General features: G+C 41.6%; 3 protein-coding genes across 3 annotated transcripts; all 3 read left to right on the top strand.

Annotated features, from left to right (window-relative positions):
• Positions 1-8,656: 8,656 nt before the first annotated feature.
• LOC126560843 (ubiquitin-like-conjugating enzyme ATG10) lies at positions 8,657-9,296 on the top strand. Its single transcript, XM_050216795.1, has 2 exons — positions 8,657-8,966; positions 9,028-9,296. Exons 1-2 carry the CDS (start codon positions 8,657-8,659, stop codon positions 9,294-9,296), a joined length of 579 nt encoding a protein of 192 aa, XP_050072752.1.
• A 2,344-nt stretch (positions 9,297-11,640) lies between these two features.
• LOC126557626 (2-(3-amino-3-carboxypropyl)histidine synthase subunit 2) lies at positions 11,641-13,143 on the top strand. Its single transcript, XM_050213475.1, has 2 exons — positions 11,641-11,787; positions 11,851-13,143. The coding sequence occupies exons 1-2, from the start codon at positions 11,641-11,643 to the stop codon at positions 13,141-13,143; spliced, it is 1,440 nt and encodes a 479-aa protein (XP_050069432.1).
• Positions 13,144-14,305: 1,162 nt separating this feature from the next.
• On the top strand, positions 14,306-16,110 carry LOC126557598 (mitochondrial-processing peptidase subunit beta-like). The gene is made up of 3 exons (XM_050213421.1): positions 14,306-14,391; positions 14,654-15,868; positions 15,958-16,110. The coding sequence occupies exons 1-3, from the start codon at positions 14,323-14,325 to the stop codon at positions 16,096-16,098; spliced, it is 1,425 nt and encodes a 474-aa protein (XP_050069378.1). The 5' UTR covers positions 14,306-14,322; the 3' UTR covers positions 16,099-16,110.
• Positions 16,111-18,043: the final 1,933 nt, after the last annotated feature.

Here is an 18,043-nt window from a genome sequence, read left to right as displayed (position 1 = left end):
CAGCATTGAAAAACCCTCAAAAAGAACAATCCTGCTGTGTTGCAACCTCCAATATTCGCATCTTTAACAGCAAAATGATCAATCTGCCTTGTTATTCGTACAATTGTAAAACGATATTTTCTTTCTTGTAAACTATATATTATCTTCTTCTTGGCCTTAACGAACTACTAGGTCACGCCGGTCATCGAATGGTTTATAGACTGGCTGATATCAAGTTGTTGCATAGTCATCAGTCCTCACTACGGGGGGACGGGTCTGGATGGAATTTTAACCCTGGTTCTGCCGTATAAAGACTGGCACCTGGTGGTGTAGGTGCCACTGGCACCTACACCACCGGGCCGCCCTTATAAAACTTTATATGTCTAACTATTAAGTCCGCAAATAAATAACAGCCGTTTTAAAATCGATGGAGCCACTTTGGACTGTGGTGCGATTTTCACCTTTACAAACGTCATAAATCAAGTTCGGGAATGACATAATCAAACTGTGTTAAGAGATTAGCGATTATTTCATGCAAGTTAAAGTTCCTAGTTCTTGAAAATGTCTAATTTTGAGCCGGATAAGCGCCATATGCGGAAGGTGTTACTGTTTTTATTTCGAGCAAAGAAAACGGTAGCCGAAGTGCACCGAGAGTTTTCGTGTGTTTACGGCGATGCTGCTTGATGCGAAACAAGGTGTCGGGATTGGTTTCGACGCTTTCGAAGCGGTGATTTCGCCGTGGAGGATGCTCAACGTGAAGGAAGGCCCCAAACGTTCGCCGACGAAGAATTGACCGCGCTACTGGAGGAAAATCACTGCCAAACGCAAGAAGAGCTTGCAGCCGTGCTTGATGTAACTCGTCAGGCCATATCATCACGGCTGAACGCGTGAGGCATGATACAGAAGGAGGGCAAACCGATACCACACGAATTGAAGCCGCGGGACATGAACGCAGACACTTCATGTGTGAATTGCTGGTCCAGTGGCACAACAGAAGGTTCCTGCATAGAATCGTGACGGGAGACGCGAAGTGGAATTTGTTCAGCAATCCTAAGCGCAAAAAATCATGAGGATCCACCGGTCATACCCCAACATCATCAGCTCGGCCAAACATCCTTGAAAGTTATGCTGAGTTTTTGGTGGGACCAGCTCGGCGTCATCTACTACGAACTTCTGAAACCGCGAGAAACAATCACTGGTGAAAGCCACCGGAAATTGATTAGTTTAAGCCGAGCACTGTGTGAAAAACGGTCAGGATGCTCAACACGCCACGACAAAGTTATTCTGTTGCATGGCAATGATCGGCCACGTGTCGCGCAACCTGTGAAAAACTACTTTAATACCCTCAAATGGGATGTTTTAGCGCACCCGCCGTATACACCGGATCTGGCACCATCGGATTTCTATCTGTTCCGATCCATGGCACATGGATTGGCTGACCAGCGGTTCTCCTGCTACGAACAGATTCAGAATTGGTTGGATACCTGGATTGCGTCGAAAAATTTATCATTTTGACTTTGATCCAATTTCTACAAATAAAAATGCCACGAGTAAAAATAAAATTATAAAAAACGGCCGTTATTTATTTGCGCACCTAATAAAAAATATAAATTCACTTGAAGGGTATGGAATCAGTCAAAATGATTGGTCCGGTAGTTCTAGTGTAAATGAAAAAAAGTTGTTTATCCCGGCATAATGAACTGGCCCGACGCTAGAACGCAAAGCGTTTGATTAGATTTCCTTCTTGGCTTAACGGCCTTCTAGGCGGGCTATCTAATGGCTTACTCATAGGGATTAGTTATAACACATGTAACAACGTAGGCTATGGTTATAAAAAAATGAACCGATGCTAAAAGTTCACTGAATAAACTAAGCTCACTTATATTCTGTTACCATCAACAGCAGCACGTGTGTTCTACTTTCTTCCTCCTTACGTCCGAACAGGTTATGGGCCCAGCAAGCTTTCACTGCGCGTGACACGCTTGATTAACTTGATTCAAACGAATCCTATCGCTCACTCGAAGGAAGTTTGTTGTACGTGGCAATGAATACAGGACCGGCCATCAGCCTAAGTATGTCGCTGCTCTGCCGGAATTTGATGATTGGAATGATTGGACGGAGGCGAAGTACGGTCTGCGTTACCTGAAGGGAAATAAGGACCTTCGATTGCATCTGGGGAATCGGTGTACTGGAATGCTACGTGGATGCAGATTGAGCCGGAAATGAGAGAGATCATAAATCCAACTTGGGTTTTCTCATCAAATACGGTGGCGGTTTAGTGAATTGGGGAACATGAAAGCAAACTTGAGTTTCATGATCTTCCACAGAGGGAGAATTTGCAGTACTATCGGTTTGCTGCCAGACGCTTTTGTGGACTCCTAAGGTGTTAAACGTTCGGAAGGAAAGTTTCGAAGAACCGATAGCAGTGTGGTAGGACAATCAATCCTGTATAAAGCTGGAAGAATCCGATCGTATAGATAATCGTTCAGAGTGCTACTGTGTCCGAAAAGTAAGGTGACATTCGATGTCAAATTTCGCGAGCGCCTAAAAAAGGCCCTTGTTTTTATGTGTTTTTGTCCATATTGACCATGTCCAAGTTTGTGGAGCAGCGCGCATGTATCAAATTTTTGTTTGCGCAATGAAATAAACGCTACGGATGTTACAAAAAGCCTTCGGGGAAGAATCTATGTCCAAGAAAAATGTGTACAAATGTTAAGGTGATTTCAAGAATAGCCGGTGAAAAGGTCGAAGACGAGGACCGTCCGGGGAGACCATCCACCTCGACCGACGACGCCCACGTCGTCCAGATCAAGGATTTGGTGGCCAACAATCGTCGGTTGACAATACGAGACCTTTCGAAAAGTGTTGGGATTTTCAAAGCCTCGGTCAACACCATCCTGAACGATGTGCCGTCATTTTGAAGGAACGACTGGCAACTCCCCCCCCCCTCCCCTCCCCCCGACTTGTTAGCTTGTTGAACAGCCGACTTCTGGCTGTTCAACAAGCTAAAACGGTCACTGCAGGAACGTCGCTTTGACACTATCAAGGAGATAGAAGCCGCAGTGACGGCGGAACTAAAGGACATCCCAGCATCCACGTTTTCCACCCGCTTCGAGGAGTGGAAGAAGAGGTGGAAGAGGTGCATTGCATCGGAAGGGGATTACTTCGAAGGTGATGAGCTTCATTTGGCCTAATAAAAAAAACCATTTAAGAAAAAACGCAAAGTCACTTCATTTTTCGGGCACAGCAGTACATCGATAAAAAAACACGCCTTCACGAAGGATCTGCGTCAGAAGGGACTAATAGCACTGCGATATCTACCGATTGAACGAATGGAAGCAGATATTCTTACGAAGCCGTTGGATCGTGTGAAGCTGGAGAGACATCGTGCGGCAATTGGTTTGAAGAATTAAATATGCCTTCAAAGTTAATAAATTTTACCAATGAAATATTGCACTGAAATACAAAAGTACCTTCTATTGCATAATATGAAAAGCAATTTTAATTGACCATGTTTTTGAATGCGACTTGCAAATTCTACGCTCGGCGAAGGAATCCATGAGGTTCAAACCATGAGTAGGCAATTGAGCAAGTGGGATGAATCAGCCCCTTCCGAAACATCATTTATGGTGTGATGATCAAGTAAGCATGCACACGGCGGTGTCTAACAAATGCATGGACATGTGGCTGTGGACATACACTCGTATGATTTCTTTGTTGTTGCCTTGGCGCGTTTGATGGATTGATTGGTGAGTAATTTTCCTTTCGAAGAAAAGTTTGTCATAGCCAGTGTTGTGCAAATTGTGGTAGAGTACTGAGTAGTAGAGTTACTGAGTATGAGGGAGTGAGGGTTTTAAAAAAATTCCTATCAAAGATTTTTTGCAAAATATTGCAAAAGTTGAAATTCTTTTGGGATTCGAATTGCAAAGACTCTTAAACCCAGGCTTCGATCTGTCACAGCAGTTATGAGAGACATCCACCGGCAGGACCGGTATCAATAAGACTATTAAGTCATTAGATGGCCAACGTGACCTCAGTGGTCATTAAGCCAAGAAGAATGTTAGCAAATAGCGGATAAATGCAGTTTTTTTTATGCAAGCAACTGTTCTGATGCTTCTAGTTGATTGATGTGGGTGTTTGTATACAAAGGCCCGAGTGGAAGGGTGTAGGAGGAATGCTAACGAGAAGGAAGAGCTGGTAGGGGAGATGTTTTGTAAACTTAACAAATATAAATGAAAGCATGCTCACACTTATCCGGACCAAAGAGTCGGACCAGTTGGAACAGCTAATTCGACTTTATGGAAGGAATGCCGCTGGTGGAGCGTCCGGGTTGACCGAAGCAAAAGGTCGATAATGTGCAGTGCCATCATTTTCTGCCTTGTTTGCATAGCAAGTACATGTTTGTGTAGTTGGTGCATAAAGCAATAGGTTCACGGTCAACGGGTGTGCCGAGCCCGAGGCCGAGAATAAAAGTGTACACAGGAAGGAGTCGGATGTGTCATCTCGGAAAGTGCATTATAAGGCGAAAGCTTAAGCCAAACACCACACCACGCAACTGAACAGAGAAACAACAGGAGGCGACAATATGGGAAATAATTTTTCTATCCGCTCGTCATGTTTACCCTAGGCGAAGGCAATTTGTGGCAAAACCTGTTGAAGCGGTTACGTCTATCTTAATTGGAACGAACGGCATCACAGATACGAAATGTGTTGCACTCGTCAGCTTCACGCCAGAGCTTAGCGCTCACCAGTGGATAATTTGCTTCTCATTATTTATTTTTTTGTGTGCCAAATATTTTACTTGGTGCTAAGCCAATTGTTTTGAATTGGAGAATTCTACCGAAAACCACGATGAATTGGTCATGTTTATTTTTGTTTTTAGCCCGAGAGAGGTTGTTTAGGAGAATTGCGGAGGCGACACAGGAATTATTTAGGAGTCGACTTCGATTTCGGTTTTAAATACTTAGTTCAATCCCCAGTAGACTCCGCAATAGGCCACAGTTGAGCAATCCGGGGAGTAACTTTCGGTTGATTCCGCAGTGTACTCCAGAGAAGAATCCTTAAACTCGGAAGTCGACTCCCGTTTATTCCGGGGTCAGCTTCAGATTTGCTCAGGAGTTCCCACCACCAATGACAGTAAAGTGATAAAAGATAGTAAAACAAAAAAAAATTAACAACAAGCTTCACTTACCATTCATCGGAGTTGAGACCAAATTGTTGGCCCGTTCGTCCTTTGGAGTCGCCATCGCTGAGTGTTGTTGCTGTGCCCTTTTACAGCACGAACGTTCAACGTTGATAATAAGCAGTGATGACGAGGATATGAAGCAACCCCGGGCGGTGTTAATTGCTGGCCCCCGTTCTGCTAGGATCTGTTTTTCTTAGCACGAAGATGATGGATCCTGATTTGATTGCAGAACGTAGTAATCACAGATGATATGCAAAGGGACCAGCTGGTATTAGCACTTTCAACACCACATACACATACACACACACACACACAGCAATGACAGGATTTTAATAAATGCGGGGTAATACTTCGTTGGCTGCCGCAGGACGGTCTCGGTGCCGGGTCAAATTGAGGGTAGCCGCCGTGCGGCGGATAGCACTGGTGCAGAGATGCATCGTGTCTCCCTCGATGCGCGCAAATAACACAGGATACCTCTCCAAACTTCGTTCCGATGAATCAAAGTCCCTTCGAAACGGTTTTGTAGCTGCAGAATAAATGGTGATGTTGATGTATTTATATTAGGATGGAGCCGGCTTAAGTTAGAACTATGACTTCATCTTACAAAGCAGGCTAACTGAACCTAAATTAAACTACTAGAACTCTCTCAATCAGTTTATCTACCTGTCAAAATGTTTAAGAAATACTTCTACAGTGTAGCTTCAGTACGCTTAGTACGCATCTATCCTAAATAGTCGTTTATCATACGAAGGTTGTACAGAAATTGCAACCGGATGTAAGCTATTGGAATGTTCGTACGCACGCCTAGCTTTTTTTTTGTGTTGTAATAAAATGGGTGTGGGAGCTCACACAATTCACTGTGTATGTGTGCTGTTCATCGTTTCCGAACGATCCTATCCGTTGTACGCACTGCACCGCATTCGGGATCGTATTCCCTACTGAGGTTTGAAATGCACTTTTCGGCTGATTATATTTGTATTCGCAGCAGGTGTGTGTAGAGAACTCGTCGGCCAACCTTCACCCCTGCCAACCATCATGCCAGCCATCAAAAGTGCAGCAAGGGAAGAAAAAGGATGCTGCATCTACATCCATTCAGAATATTCCCGGCTGTTTCCAGCAGCCGCAGCATCCTTGGAGTGCCAGCACCGGAGAATGTGCGGTCTCCCGAGATTCGAGAGAGAAAGTATAAACGAGAGAGGAAAAGTGCGCGGCACCCGGAAAAGGGAAAGAGATAGCTGCACTTAAATCTGTCAAACTTGACGCTCCCGAAGTGGAGTTTTTGCTGTGCCGTTTGCGGCCGGAGCAATTTTCCCATTTTGCCAGGGTGACACCGAAACCTTCGTATGGTTTCCGTCTACGGTTCAGAAGCTAGATCATAAGAATGAAAAATAAAACATTAAAGAGACATCCTACGGACCCCATATATTATTATAATAACAAACGAACCAAATTCATCCCTGAACTTGAGAAGACATAGCTGCAGGTTCTTCCTTCTTCTTGACTCAACGACCCAACGAATTACGCCGGCCATCTAATGGGCTTACTAAAGACTTGCTTGCTGCTGATAGATAATAATACCCATAGTTGAATAGGCGTCAGTCCTCAACACAACGAAGGGGAACGGTCCGGATGGGAATTGAACCCCGGGTTTGCCGTGTGAAGACCGGCACCGTTCTCGCCTCCACCACCAATCCGCCCCTGCTGCTGCAGTTACGCTGCGGTTTACTTTGGTTTTTGGTAAATAAACAACCGATTGAAAATTTCGCTGTCGAAATGTTTGATTGTTGACTTTCGGGTGTAAAATTCACAGTCGCTCACAACGACCAACTTCATCTCACTCACTCCTTTCCCTATCTTCCACTCAACATCTCATTCTAGCGCTAGCACTTGCTCTCAAAAGATTTGTATAAACGCTTTTCTTCTACTACTTCTTGTTGCTTCGTGCGATATATTTCCATTGTATTTTTCGTAGCAAAATACTACATGGAAAATATTTTACAAAACTAATCACGGAAACTATTTCCATCGCAAAGGAATTGGGCACGCATTCAACAGAATATATAGATATTTACACAAACACACACTCCCGCTGCGGCTCACGACACTTTGCTGCACATGTTATTTTGTTGCATTTGGAGCCGCGCCAGGCACACTCACACACGATAAAAACTTATTTCGCCATATTAAAACACTCTTTGCAACAACTGCAAACAACTACAATTACTGCATCACAAACTTGGAAGTGTGCTCAATTCTATTTGATTTTCCCATCGATTTCCGCTGGGCATCAAATGCTAAATGCAGCCTTTGAGAGGGTAAACCACTCTATCTCTTTCGTTCTCTCTCCTTCTCTTTTGCTCTCTCTCTCTCACACACACACACACCCATACATATGTGCACTCGCTGTGGTGACATTTGTCACATGACAGAGCGCACAACACCTATCGTTGAATTCGTGTTTGAAGCTAATTGTTTCCAAGTTCCAAAATATATCTTGTTAAATCATTTTTATAGTTTCAAATGTGGGCTGGTGATGGGCCAATGCTAAATGAGTGGAAAATAATAATTCTCCAAAAGAATGTAGGACTAGCGGAAAAGGGAATGACAGTTGAAAGCCAAATACAGCAGCTCCCCGATTTACGCTATAGATCGGGACCGAGTGCTAAATACGTAGGGAAACAGTAACCAAATTTCAGCAGGTAAGGAAAACCTGCTTAAAATTTCTGAAAAAATGCTTTAAAAATAATTTCAGTTTTATTTACAATTTACAATTTATTTACACGGTACGATGCCGTATTGTCAAATTTCAGTTTTATTTCTACATTAAATGGTTTGTTTTTGTTTCTCATTGATATTAGCACCAACATTGTAAAAGATTCACAGCATTTTAAGTAAAAAATAAATAAACTGTTAGTTTCTGAAACAAAAGCGTACAGGGAATTCGCAAATATCGCGTATAGCGAGGAGCTACTGTATCTTTTAAAGCTTGAGCTTAAAGTTTGTAATTAAAAGTATTTTGTTTTCAATTATAATTGCCATAATATAATTACCAGCCTCATGACATGGAATATATCAAACACCCGGTAATTTCAGATATTATTAAACAGTTTCGGTAATGTCGACCAACAACCATGATGGGCCTGGGTTGATGAAATTGTCTAACTATTCCTATACAAATGCATGCACCATGTATGCGTATGTGTTGTGAAGGTAAGCTGTTTACATTGCAATCACATCTTTACGATGTAGTGGAAGAGCCAAAGTAGCAAAGAATCACATTTCAAAGGAGTGATTCCTGCAAAACTATTGTTTTTGCGTAATGTTGCTCACCAACCACCATTAAAGGTACGTACAGCGGATCATTACACTGCTTTCAGTGGTGAAATATATTTTATTGTAGGAAAGATGCCATTAAACGCTGCGGATTAAACGTTCAACTGATGCCACACTCATTGCAATTATAAGCATCTGACAATGCTTTAAGATACAGAAATGCATGAACGAGATTTTAGGTCCTACTGCGATGCATTGGTTCGTGCTTCACAAAACGGTGAACAACGATGGGCATGGGTACACAAGGGCGACCGTTCATATATTCGCTTGGAAAAGAAGTACACTCCGCGAAAGCCTAAACGATATGTTGATGGTGACGCGATGAAGGGTTTCCTCGAAGCGCAAATTGTAGCAGATCCAGCCTGTGCCTCTGCTAGTGATAGCGGAAGAATATTGTCTTTCGAATACCATGTGCTATACAACGAAAGTTATGAGGTACCGTCACTGCTTTTCAACATATATGAAGAAGGTATGAGCTAAAGTAGTGTAGCCATATTCAAACTATACTAATATCCGTTTTCATTTTGCAGGCGGTGAAAGGCTTAATCTTGAGGAAGCATGGAATACGTTGAATATTTGTGAGATCGTTCCTTCCAAGGAAATGTATCATTCGATCACGATGTTACACCATCCAATATTATTTCAGCCTTATTTAAACTTACATCCCTGTAAAACATCTGAACTGATGGCTTCCTTGTCAAGCAGCTTGAATCCAATAATCTCCTTTCTAACAACCTACGGGCCTTTTGTTAATCTTGAGCTTCATGAAGTTTGTTTTCAATTATTACGATCAAAGTAAGAAGTCCGGTTAGGATTCTTCTGTATTCAATACGACTCGATTGGATGGTTTTCTTTCACAGCTATGAATGCTTACTGTGGTGGCAAGTTAAGGTTACAGAGGTTTTCTATCCAACCCACAACCTTAGCCATTAATCTCAACACGTTCCATTTCATTGCTAAAGTAGAGGGGTGACTATAGTCTCAGAGACTCAAAACATCTGCAAATAAACAAAGAGCAAATATCATTGTAAACATTCTATGGAACGCACACACTCTCACACATGCATCCAGATTCTTAACGCTTTTGCATTTAATGTAAACATGTGTCACTTCGATCTCGTGAATTTCAAGTGCGGGCAGGTTTTTTTTAATCCTAACATATTTTTACAGCGTATGAATTTCAGAAATACACTTTCAAACGATTAATCGCTATTTAAAAGAAAAGCTGTCTAAAGAGGGCTAAAGAGTAATAAAGGCCCTACAAGTTGTACGGGATTCATCTCATACAAGCTTGTGTGTAAAACCACGGTAGATAGTGACCATTATGCGTAGGACATAAAAATATTATTTAAATAAATCATTATTAAAATTAGGAAAGTAATTTGAAATTGTTGTTAAGTGTCGTAAAAGCTAGTTTCACTAACAGAAACATTTCACTAACTTATTTCATCATATAAACGAGACAGTTCATACTGTAATGTAATTGAAATAATTCTACAGTGAGTCAATTTTTTTAATTTTACTGGCATGAACATACAGGAAAAAAATAATATTTAAACATTTGAGAAGAAAGTTGATTGAATTACTAAAACTTAATTAAAACTAGTTAAAATAAGATTTTTTTGGATTTTATAAACCAATAGTTTTCATATTTTCAATATGTCCTACTCAGCCATGTTCACAAACGACTGTGGAGCTCGCAAGTGAGGTTGTTGCATGAAACTTGTAGTTCTATATTACTCTTTAGCCCGAAAAGGTTAACATTTTTGGAAACTGAAAAGAAAGATCTGCGAAACACACCAACATTGCAAACCAAAATGCCCCAACCAAGGATTTGACAGTTACTACATTTTTCGAAGTAACCATTGTTTACATTGTATTCAAAAGCGTTGAATGTGTAAGCAAGTCTCATAGAATATTAATAATTATATGAATCGTGTTGAGATGAATGATTGAGATTGTGATTTAGAGAGAAAACCCCTGTTAAACATGTTTTTGTTTGCACTAGAAAATTGTAGAGAAACTGTGATACTTTTATTGGCTAAACAAGTGCGTAACAAAATATTCATACAGTGCGTAACAGAACAATAGTGCTATTAGTTTTTTTTTTAGAATAAGAGATAAAGTTGAAAAGATAGGTAAAAGTTATGTTTAGAAAAAATGTAGAAGGTAAAAAAAGTTAAGTCTAAATTTTTCATATTTTAACGCGCATTATTACGTATTTTTACAGATTTTAAAGAAAGTTTGAAATACCTTAACGATAGAACCCTTAACGAAAATTCATTATTTTTATGTTAATCATAATTTAAAAAATCGAAAAAAATTCATGTAATAAAATGAAGTTTCGAGCAAAGTAAAACCAATTATATTCAATTTTTTGTTGATGTTTAGTGTAACATGGCGTGCAATTATTTGAGTTTTTAAAAAAAATTTCTTAAATTTTCTTTTTTAGTTTTTTATGCGTATATTTTGGTCCCAGTTTTTTAATATATTAAACCTAAAATATTCACTTTTACACCTTGTTCAGCTTTTTGGAACAGTGCCAATAAACGTAGTGAGAAATGAGCTTTTCTGCTGTATGAATTGCTGAAGTAATGCGTCGTGAAATTCGAATACCAAAAATAAAAATTTACAAAAAAAATGGGCATAATGAGGAATGTCAGAGAATATCAAAACTATTTTGCCCAGATATTTTCTACGAACCCTCAGTAGCTCGTTTATCTCTTTATCGCTTGATCTCTTAAACATTTCCATTAATTAAAGCATAAAAACTAGTTCACCTATTGTTCTGTTACGCGCTGTATGTGCGGAGCATCACCATATAAAAAAAACTGACGAATTGTTATTTTATTCGTGTTATACGAGAAAAGCAGGAATATGAGCAAGTAGCCAGTACTGCAGAAACAACCAAAAGTGAAACGATGTTCTAAAATACCGCTAAATCCATTTAGGTGCCACAATAAACCACACAACGGAAGCATATATTTATACTGCATGCGCACACAAGCCTTGTTGATGCTCACAAAATACATACAATTTGACAACTTGACAGTGAAAAACCTTGCCGACGGGCATGCGCTGCGTTTGTTTTTAATAAATCCAAAATAAAAACAGTGCAGACTTAGGAACAGCGCGTGTTAACAATGTCTTCTGCGTTCAGTTCTGGCGATAGTATAATACAAAATCAGTCCTCAGCCGCAGATGTGGACAAAGTAGCATTACACCACATCTGGAATGATGAGCAGAAGCAGCGTTGCGTTCGTTGGATAGAGAAACACAACTTGAAACGAGTAGGTGATTTAATCTACATGTGAGCAAGTTTAAAACTCATTATCGAAAACCTTTTTTTACAGGTTGCTTTACAACTTCCTGACGCACTTTTGCACCATAGCGTGGAGATCGTGAGCCAGTTACAATCCGCTTCAATCGACGACTTGCGGATTTTTGTACTTGCTGACACATCCTACGGTAGTTGCTGTGTAGATGAAATTGCGGCGGCTCATGCAAACGCCGACAGTATAATCCACTTTGGGCACGCATGTCTAAGCAAGGTTGCTCGAATTCCGGTCGTGCACGTGTTCTTCCAATACACCGTAGACGAGGAGCATCTGCTCGCGACACTATCGAACGAGTTCGATACCAGCAATGACGAACTGATCTGTTTCTATGAAGTTTGCTATGCGAATGCGGTGACCAAAATACGAGAAAAGCTTGTTGAACGTTTTCCGAACCTTGTGGTGGCATGTTTAGCGGAAGACAATGAAATCGCCGATATACTCTGCTGGAAGTTACATGTGCCGGCTGACCCTAAGCACACGGTGCTCTACATTGGTAGGGATAATCTGAGCTTCTTTAACACCGCGGTAGCTCTTGAAGCATCACAGTGCTGTTTGTATGATCCCTCCAACATCGATCCACGGCTGGAACGAATCGATCCGATTGGGGCGAAATGGCTGCGCCGGAGATACTACGCTATCGAGCGATGCATGGACGCAGGCTCGATCGGGATCGTGGTGGCAACGCTGTCCACCAAGGGCTATTTGGAGATTGTGTCTCGAGTGCAACGGTTGGCAAAAGCGCGCGGTGTCCGCACGTACCTTATCTCGATTGGCAAGGTAAATCCGGAGAAGTTAGCTAATTTCGTCGACATTGACTGTTTTGTGCTGGTTGGATGTCCTGAAAATGACATATTCACATCGCGAGACTTCTTTCGTCCGTTGCTATCCGTGTTTGAGGCCGAGATGGCCTTCAACAAGAAGTGGAAAGACAAGTTGCTCAGCTGTTATACTACAAATTTCACCGATTTGCTACCCGCTGGTCGCCTTTACACAAATGTTGAGGAAACATCGGTAACTTCGGAGGATACAAATGAACTTCCGGATGTTAGCTTGATCACGGGCAAAGCGAGACATGTGATTCAACACCGAGAAGCTGACGGTGAGGAAACGTTGGAAAACAGTACGGGTACGGATGTGGTACCGAAAGGAAGGAATGAGCTAGCACAAATCAGTTCGGCCGATCAACTTACGAGCAGATCTTGGCAGGGGCTGGAGCAAAAACTTGGGCTCGATGCTCCGGCCGTTATTCAAATGGGACGTTCTGGGATTCCCATAAAGTATGAAAACGAAAACAATAGCTCACAGTAACCCATCCACATCCCCCCAAAAACCTCATATACATGTCCCAAAACTTGTTATAAAGGTCATGATTTGCCTTTGCTACTTGAGCAACATGTTATTATTTGCTAAGCAATGAATTCTACTATGAGTTTTTCTATATAAAATTGAACAGAAAGAAGTGCATTGAGTTCGTGGCAACCGCTTTGTTACCTACATGTAAACATTTTCACTGTTAAAGATTTTCACTTCATTCTTTCCTTGTTCTAATCAGCTGTATGTTTACATTTTTTTATGAACACAGTGAAATATCTGCATCAACTGTTAAACGATTCCCGTTTTGACAGGAGGAGAATTGGGCATTTACCCACTAGCATGAAGCAGTGTATATTTGATTGCATAGATATTTCATTTTTTCAGACTTCTCTATTTGTTATCTATTATTAAATCTTATAATGTTTTTAGCGAATTTTATAGATGATGATGTTATTATTGATTGTGAATAGCAGACCGTTGGGTTCTCATTCCCTATCAATCAAGAATTATCATTGTTTAAGGGTTATTATACGGGAGAAAATTCTGTCGGCTGATTTTGGATTTTATCGATCAATATGAGCTTTTGACAGACTCTTTCCACTTTCCACTCGTGTGACAGCACATTTGTCAGATTTCGTATTCCAGCTCCAAAATTTGAACATAAAAATGGTTTTTTCTTGGATGAAACATCATCTCGTATTTCATTTGACAGTTATGTTCCACCCAAAACGATATTGGAATTGTGCACGCTGAATTACGAGTTGACTGTGAAACCCGTTTTGATGTCGAAACCGATGAGAGTATTTTCCATCGTGTAAATATATTCACCTAAATGTACCAAAATCTTTTATTTGAAGAATTAAGGAAAGGTCTTCTTAATAAATAGTTTAACAATAATTCTTTCACAATTTTTTTTAATATGCTTGTTTTGCTACCCTGCCGAAAACTGGTTCAGTGAACTCTAGTGCAAAGCATTTGTTTTTTTGTTATTTTTGATAATGCGGTTGTTCAATGGGTGGATTGAAGCATCAGTGTGTCACCACCCTAAAAGCAGCTCAGAGAACCGTGTTGCGCAAATCGGTCCGGCCGCAAATCCGTAGTGTTTTTGTTCGTCATTTTACATTTCAGGCATTCGCTTTTTTTGCAATCAACGGTACGGTTTTGCTGCAATCAATGGCCTCGCTGCTGAAATTTTCGGCTGGCGTGCGGGCATATAGCCGCGGTCATCAGCTGCTGTTCCGGGTAAGAGCAAAGTCATACCGAAAGGGTGTTGTGAGCTTCCGTTTGCTGTTAAGCTCGATCCGACAGATGATGAAACTAAAATTACGTAATTGTAGGATATATTTCGCATTCGAACCGAACCTTGCCGGATCGAAAGTTACTCTAAGTGCGTGTTATCCTCGTCGTACTATCGTTATTCTTCCTATGTGTATTCGTCCAGTGTTACCATGCTCGAGAAAAATAAAATCTAAACAAAAGTAACTTGTCTTTTGTCTCTTTTTAGCGGGCCAAGGTTTCAAATGCGGCCGAATTCCGGGCTGCCCTGGTCAATGTGCCACCGACGGAAGTTACGACTCTAAACAGTGGTCTGCGTGTCGCTAGCGAAGACTCGGGTTCGCAGACGGCCACCGTTGGTCTGTGGATAGATGCCGGCTCGCGCTACGAAGACAACAACAACAATGGCGTCGCACACTTCCTGGAGCATATGGCGTTCAAGGGTACGGCCAAGCGTTCGCAGACCGATCTCGAGCTGGAAGTGGAGAATATGGGTGCCCACCTAAATGCGTACACATCCCGCGAACAGACCGTTTTCTATGCCAAATGTCTATCTCAGGATGTGCCGAAAGCGGTCGAAATTCTGTCCGACATCATCCAGAACTCGAGACTGGGAGAGACGGAGATCGAACGTGAGCGGGGTGTAATACTGCGCGAGATGCAGGAGGTCGAAAGCAACCTGCAGGAGGTAGTGTTTGATCATCTGCACGCGACCGCTTACCAGGGCACGCCGCTCGGCAACACCATCCTCGGACCAACCAAGAACATCCAATCGATCGGCAAATCGGATCTGCAGCAGTACATCGACGCACACTACAAGGCGCCCCGCATCGTGTTGGCTGCGGCCGGAGGCGTTCGGCACGCGGATCTGGTACGTCTGGCCGAACAAAGCCTCGGTAAGGTAAGCTCCACCGTGGACAGCAAGGCGACCGCATTGGCCTCCTGTCGCTTCACCGGATCGGAAGTGCGTGTGCGCGACGATTCCCTACCGCTCGCGCATGTTGCGATCGCTGTTGAAGGATGTGGCTGGACCGATCAGGATAATGTACCGCTGATGGTAGCCAACACGCTGATCGGTGCCTGGGATCGGTCGCAAGGTGGTGGCGCTAACAATGCGTCCAAATTGGCCGTTGCCTCGGCCACGGATGGACTCTGTCACAGCTTCCAGTCGTTCAACACCTGCTACAAGGATACCGGCCTTTGGGGCATATACTTTGTGTGCGATCCGCTCAAGTGCGAAGATATGCTGTTCAATGTGCAGAATGAATGGATGCGTCTCTGTACGATGGTGACGGAGGGTGAGGTCGAACGCGCCAAGAACTTGCTGAAGACGAACATGTTGCTGCAGCTGGACGGCACTACGCCCATATGTGAGGATATTGGTCGCCAAATGCTTTGCTACAACCGTCGCATCCCGCTGCACGAACTGGAGCAAAGAATTGATGTAAGTGGTACAATATATTGTTGTATATTATTTAAAATTTACGGAAAATAATCAACGTTATACTATTTGTTTTGCTTGTATCTTTACAGAGCGTTACTGCCCAAAATGTGCGTGATGTAGCGATGAAATACATTTTCGACCGTTGTCCCGCTGTAGCAGCTGTCGGACCGGTTGAAAACCTCCCTGACTATGTACGAATCCGTTCGTCTATGTACTGGACCCGTCTGTAGAGTGATGCCTTGAAACCAAAATGTTGGCGATTAGAAAACAATACAAATTACACTATATAACGAACGCGCGAACGAAATGTGATTTCCAACACCTAAAACGCACGACGTCATCTGATCGGTTTGTAATAAATCCTCCTTAACACAAAATTGTCCATCGTAATCGAAAGATGACAGACGGATGGAGAGTACAGATAGCCTAATTGAAAAACAAAAACTTTAAATAAAACTTATGTATACATAATCTTATCTTTTTATCTATTATTTATCCTATATTATCCAGTGCAGTACCTGTCACTCAAATACCAACGATTTTGCACTTAGTGTGCTTCTGCACTTTTCCCAGAATTTTCGATTATCATGAAATCATGACTATTGTTTCATCTATCTCTCCTTCACAAGCAAAAAAACCGATCCAAAATCGGTATAGCTTTCGACCTATAAGAGAAACTATAACAAAAGCACCATATTTCGCAGTGAGCATTCAATTCCGGACACCTCTGTTTTACAAGAATTATTTTTAGATTGGATGAGGATGATTGTTTTGAAATCTCTATAAGATCAGTAGGAAATGAAATCAGACTAGATTATATCATCAGTAATTATGTCAAAGGCTTATAAATCTATTAAACATGCGATTCTCAATCTAAACTCGTAAAATGGTAAAATACGTATATGTATATGAAGCCTGAAAAAAATATAATTAATAATATGATTAGTGGAAAAAGTGTTGAAGGGATAAGTATAATAACAAACGTAAAAAAATACTGTTTATTACATAGTTTAAATGTTTATTCTTACTGGGTAGAAGCGCGCCAAGTGCAAAAATGGCCGGAATTGTTTGACAGGTATTGTGTCTATTTTTCTATCGTTTCCTACGCTTCTTTTTTTGCGAAGCAATTATGTAATTTTTGTAACACAACCAGTTGGTATAAATTGATCTTATATGTCATATGCTATCTATATATAACTTACTTGAAACAAAATGTTCTAAGGCAGTTGCTGTATACAGAAAGTACTAGTACTAGTGATGAGAATTTGGAAGAATCCGGACCTATTAGGTTCGTTCGGTTCGTTTCGTTACCTATTTACATTACTTCATAACTAGCGTAAGGGGAAGAAGGGAAAGGAAAACACGTTTGATGGAGATTATAAGGCAATTGTGGACACCATGAGATGGGTACGGAAATAGGAACATGGAAAATGGATGTCAAACTTATGATGTTTCCTATTAAACGCTCTTAACCAGGATCATTCTCGCCAAAAACTACACGTTAGGAAGATATAAAGATAGGAGGTCTTTCACGAAGTCGACAAGAAGGAATAAAAAGTGGTAAAGAGGAGAGAGGAGAACGTCGAGTTCAGAGGAAAGGATACCGGCGATGAAGTATGACTGCGCACGCGAATGCCAAGATTTTACCTTAGACAAGCCCAGCAAACGGCAACGGAGGGAATCTGAAGGCACAGGGGCATTGGAACCAAGTAGAACTCGACGGACTGCAAGCCTCGTAAATTTCCTCTGGACCCTCACTGCCATCTGCATAGAGGTAGTTCCGGCTGGAGTCCACATTACGCTGGCATAGTCCAAAGTGGAGGGGACCTAACAGCAGTTAGGGTCTCGTATTTCGGACACCATACGAAAAATGAGGTCCAGTGCTTAAGCACTCGGGTTAATATGCGTATGAAACGAAAGGTTTTCGTCCAACCATACCCTTTTTGGTATGGTTGGAACTTTGGTGCAGGAAACTCTACTTATGTGTGTGCCGTACAAGGAGTAATTCCAAACTAATCGTCCTACCGTTGTAAAACTGTGTCTTCTAAACCATTTTGTTTCTTCTGTATAAAGTTCCATTATTTTACAACGAATGTAACACTCAGAGTAACAAAGCAGTGTTAACGTTTGTTCTATTTGGGTTTTGTAAAACTAGATGATTTCCATCCGGGCCGT

This window comes from Anopheles maculipalpis, chromosome X (genome assembly GCF_943734695.1).
Source record: "Anopheles maculipalpis chromosome X, idAnoMacuDA_375_x, whole genome shotgun sequence".
Lineage (NCBI taxonomy): Eukaryota > Metazoa > Arthropoda > Insecta > Diptera > Culicidae > Anopheles > Anopheles maculipalpis.
This window is presented reverse-complemented; position numbering and strand designations above follow the sequence as displayed.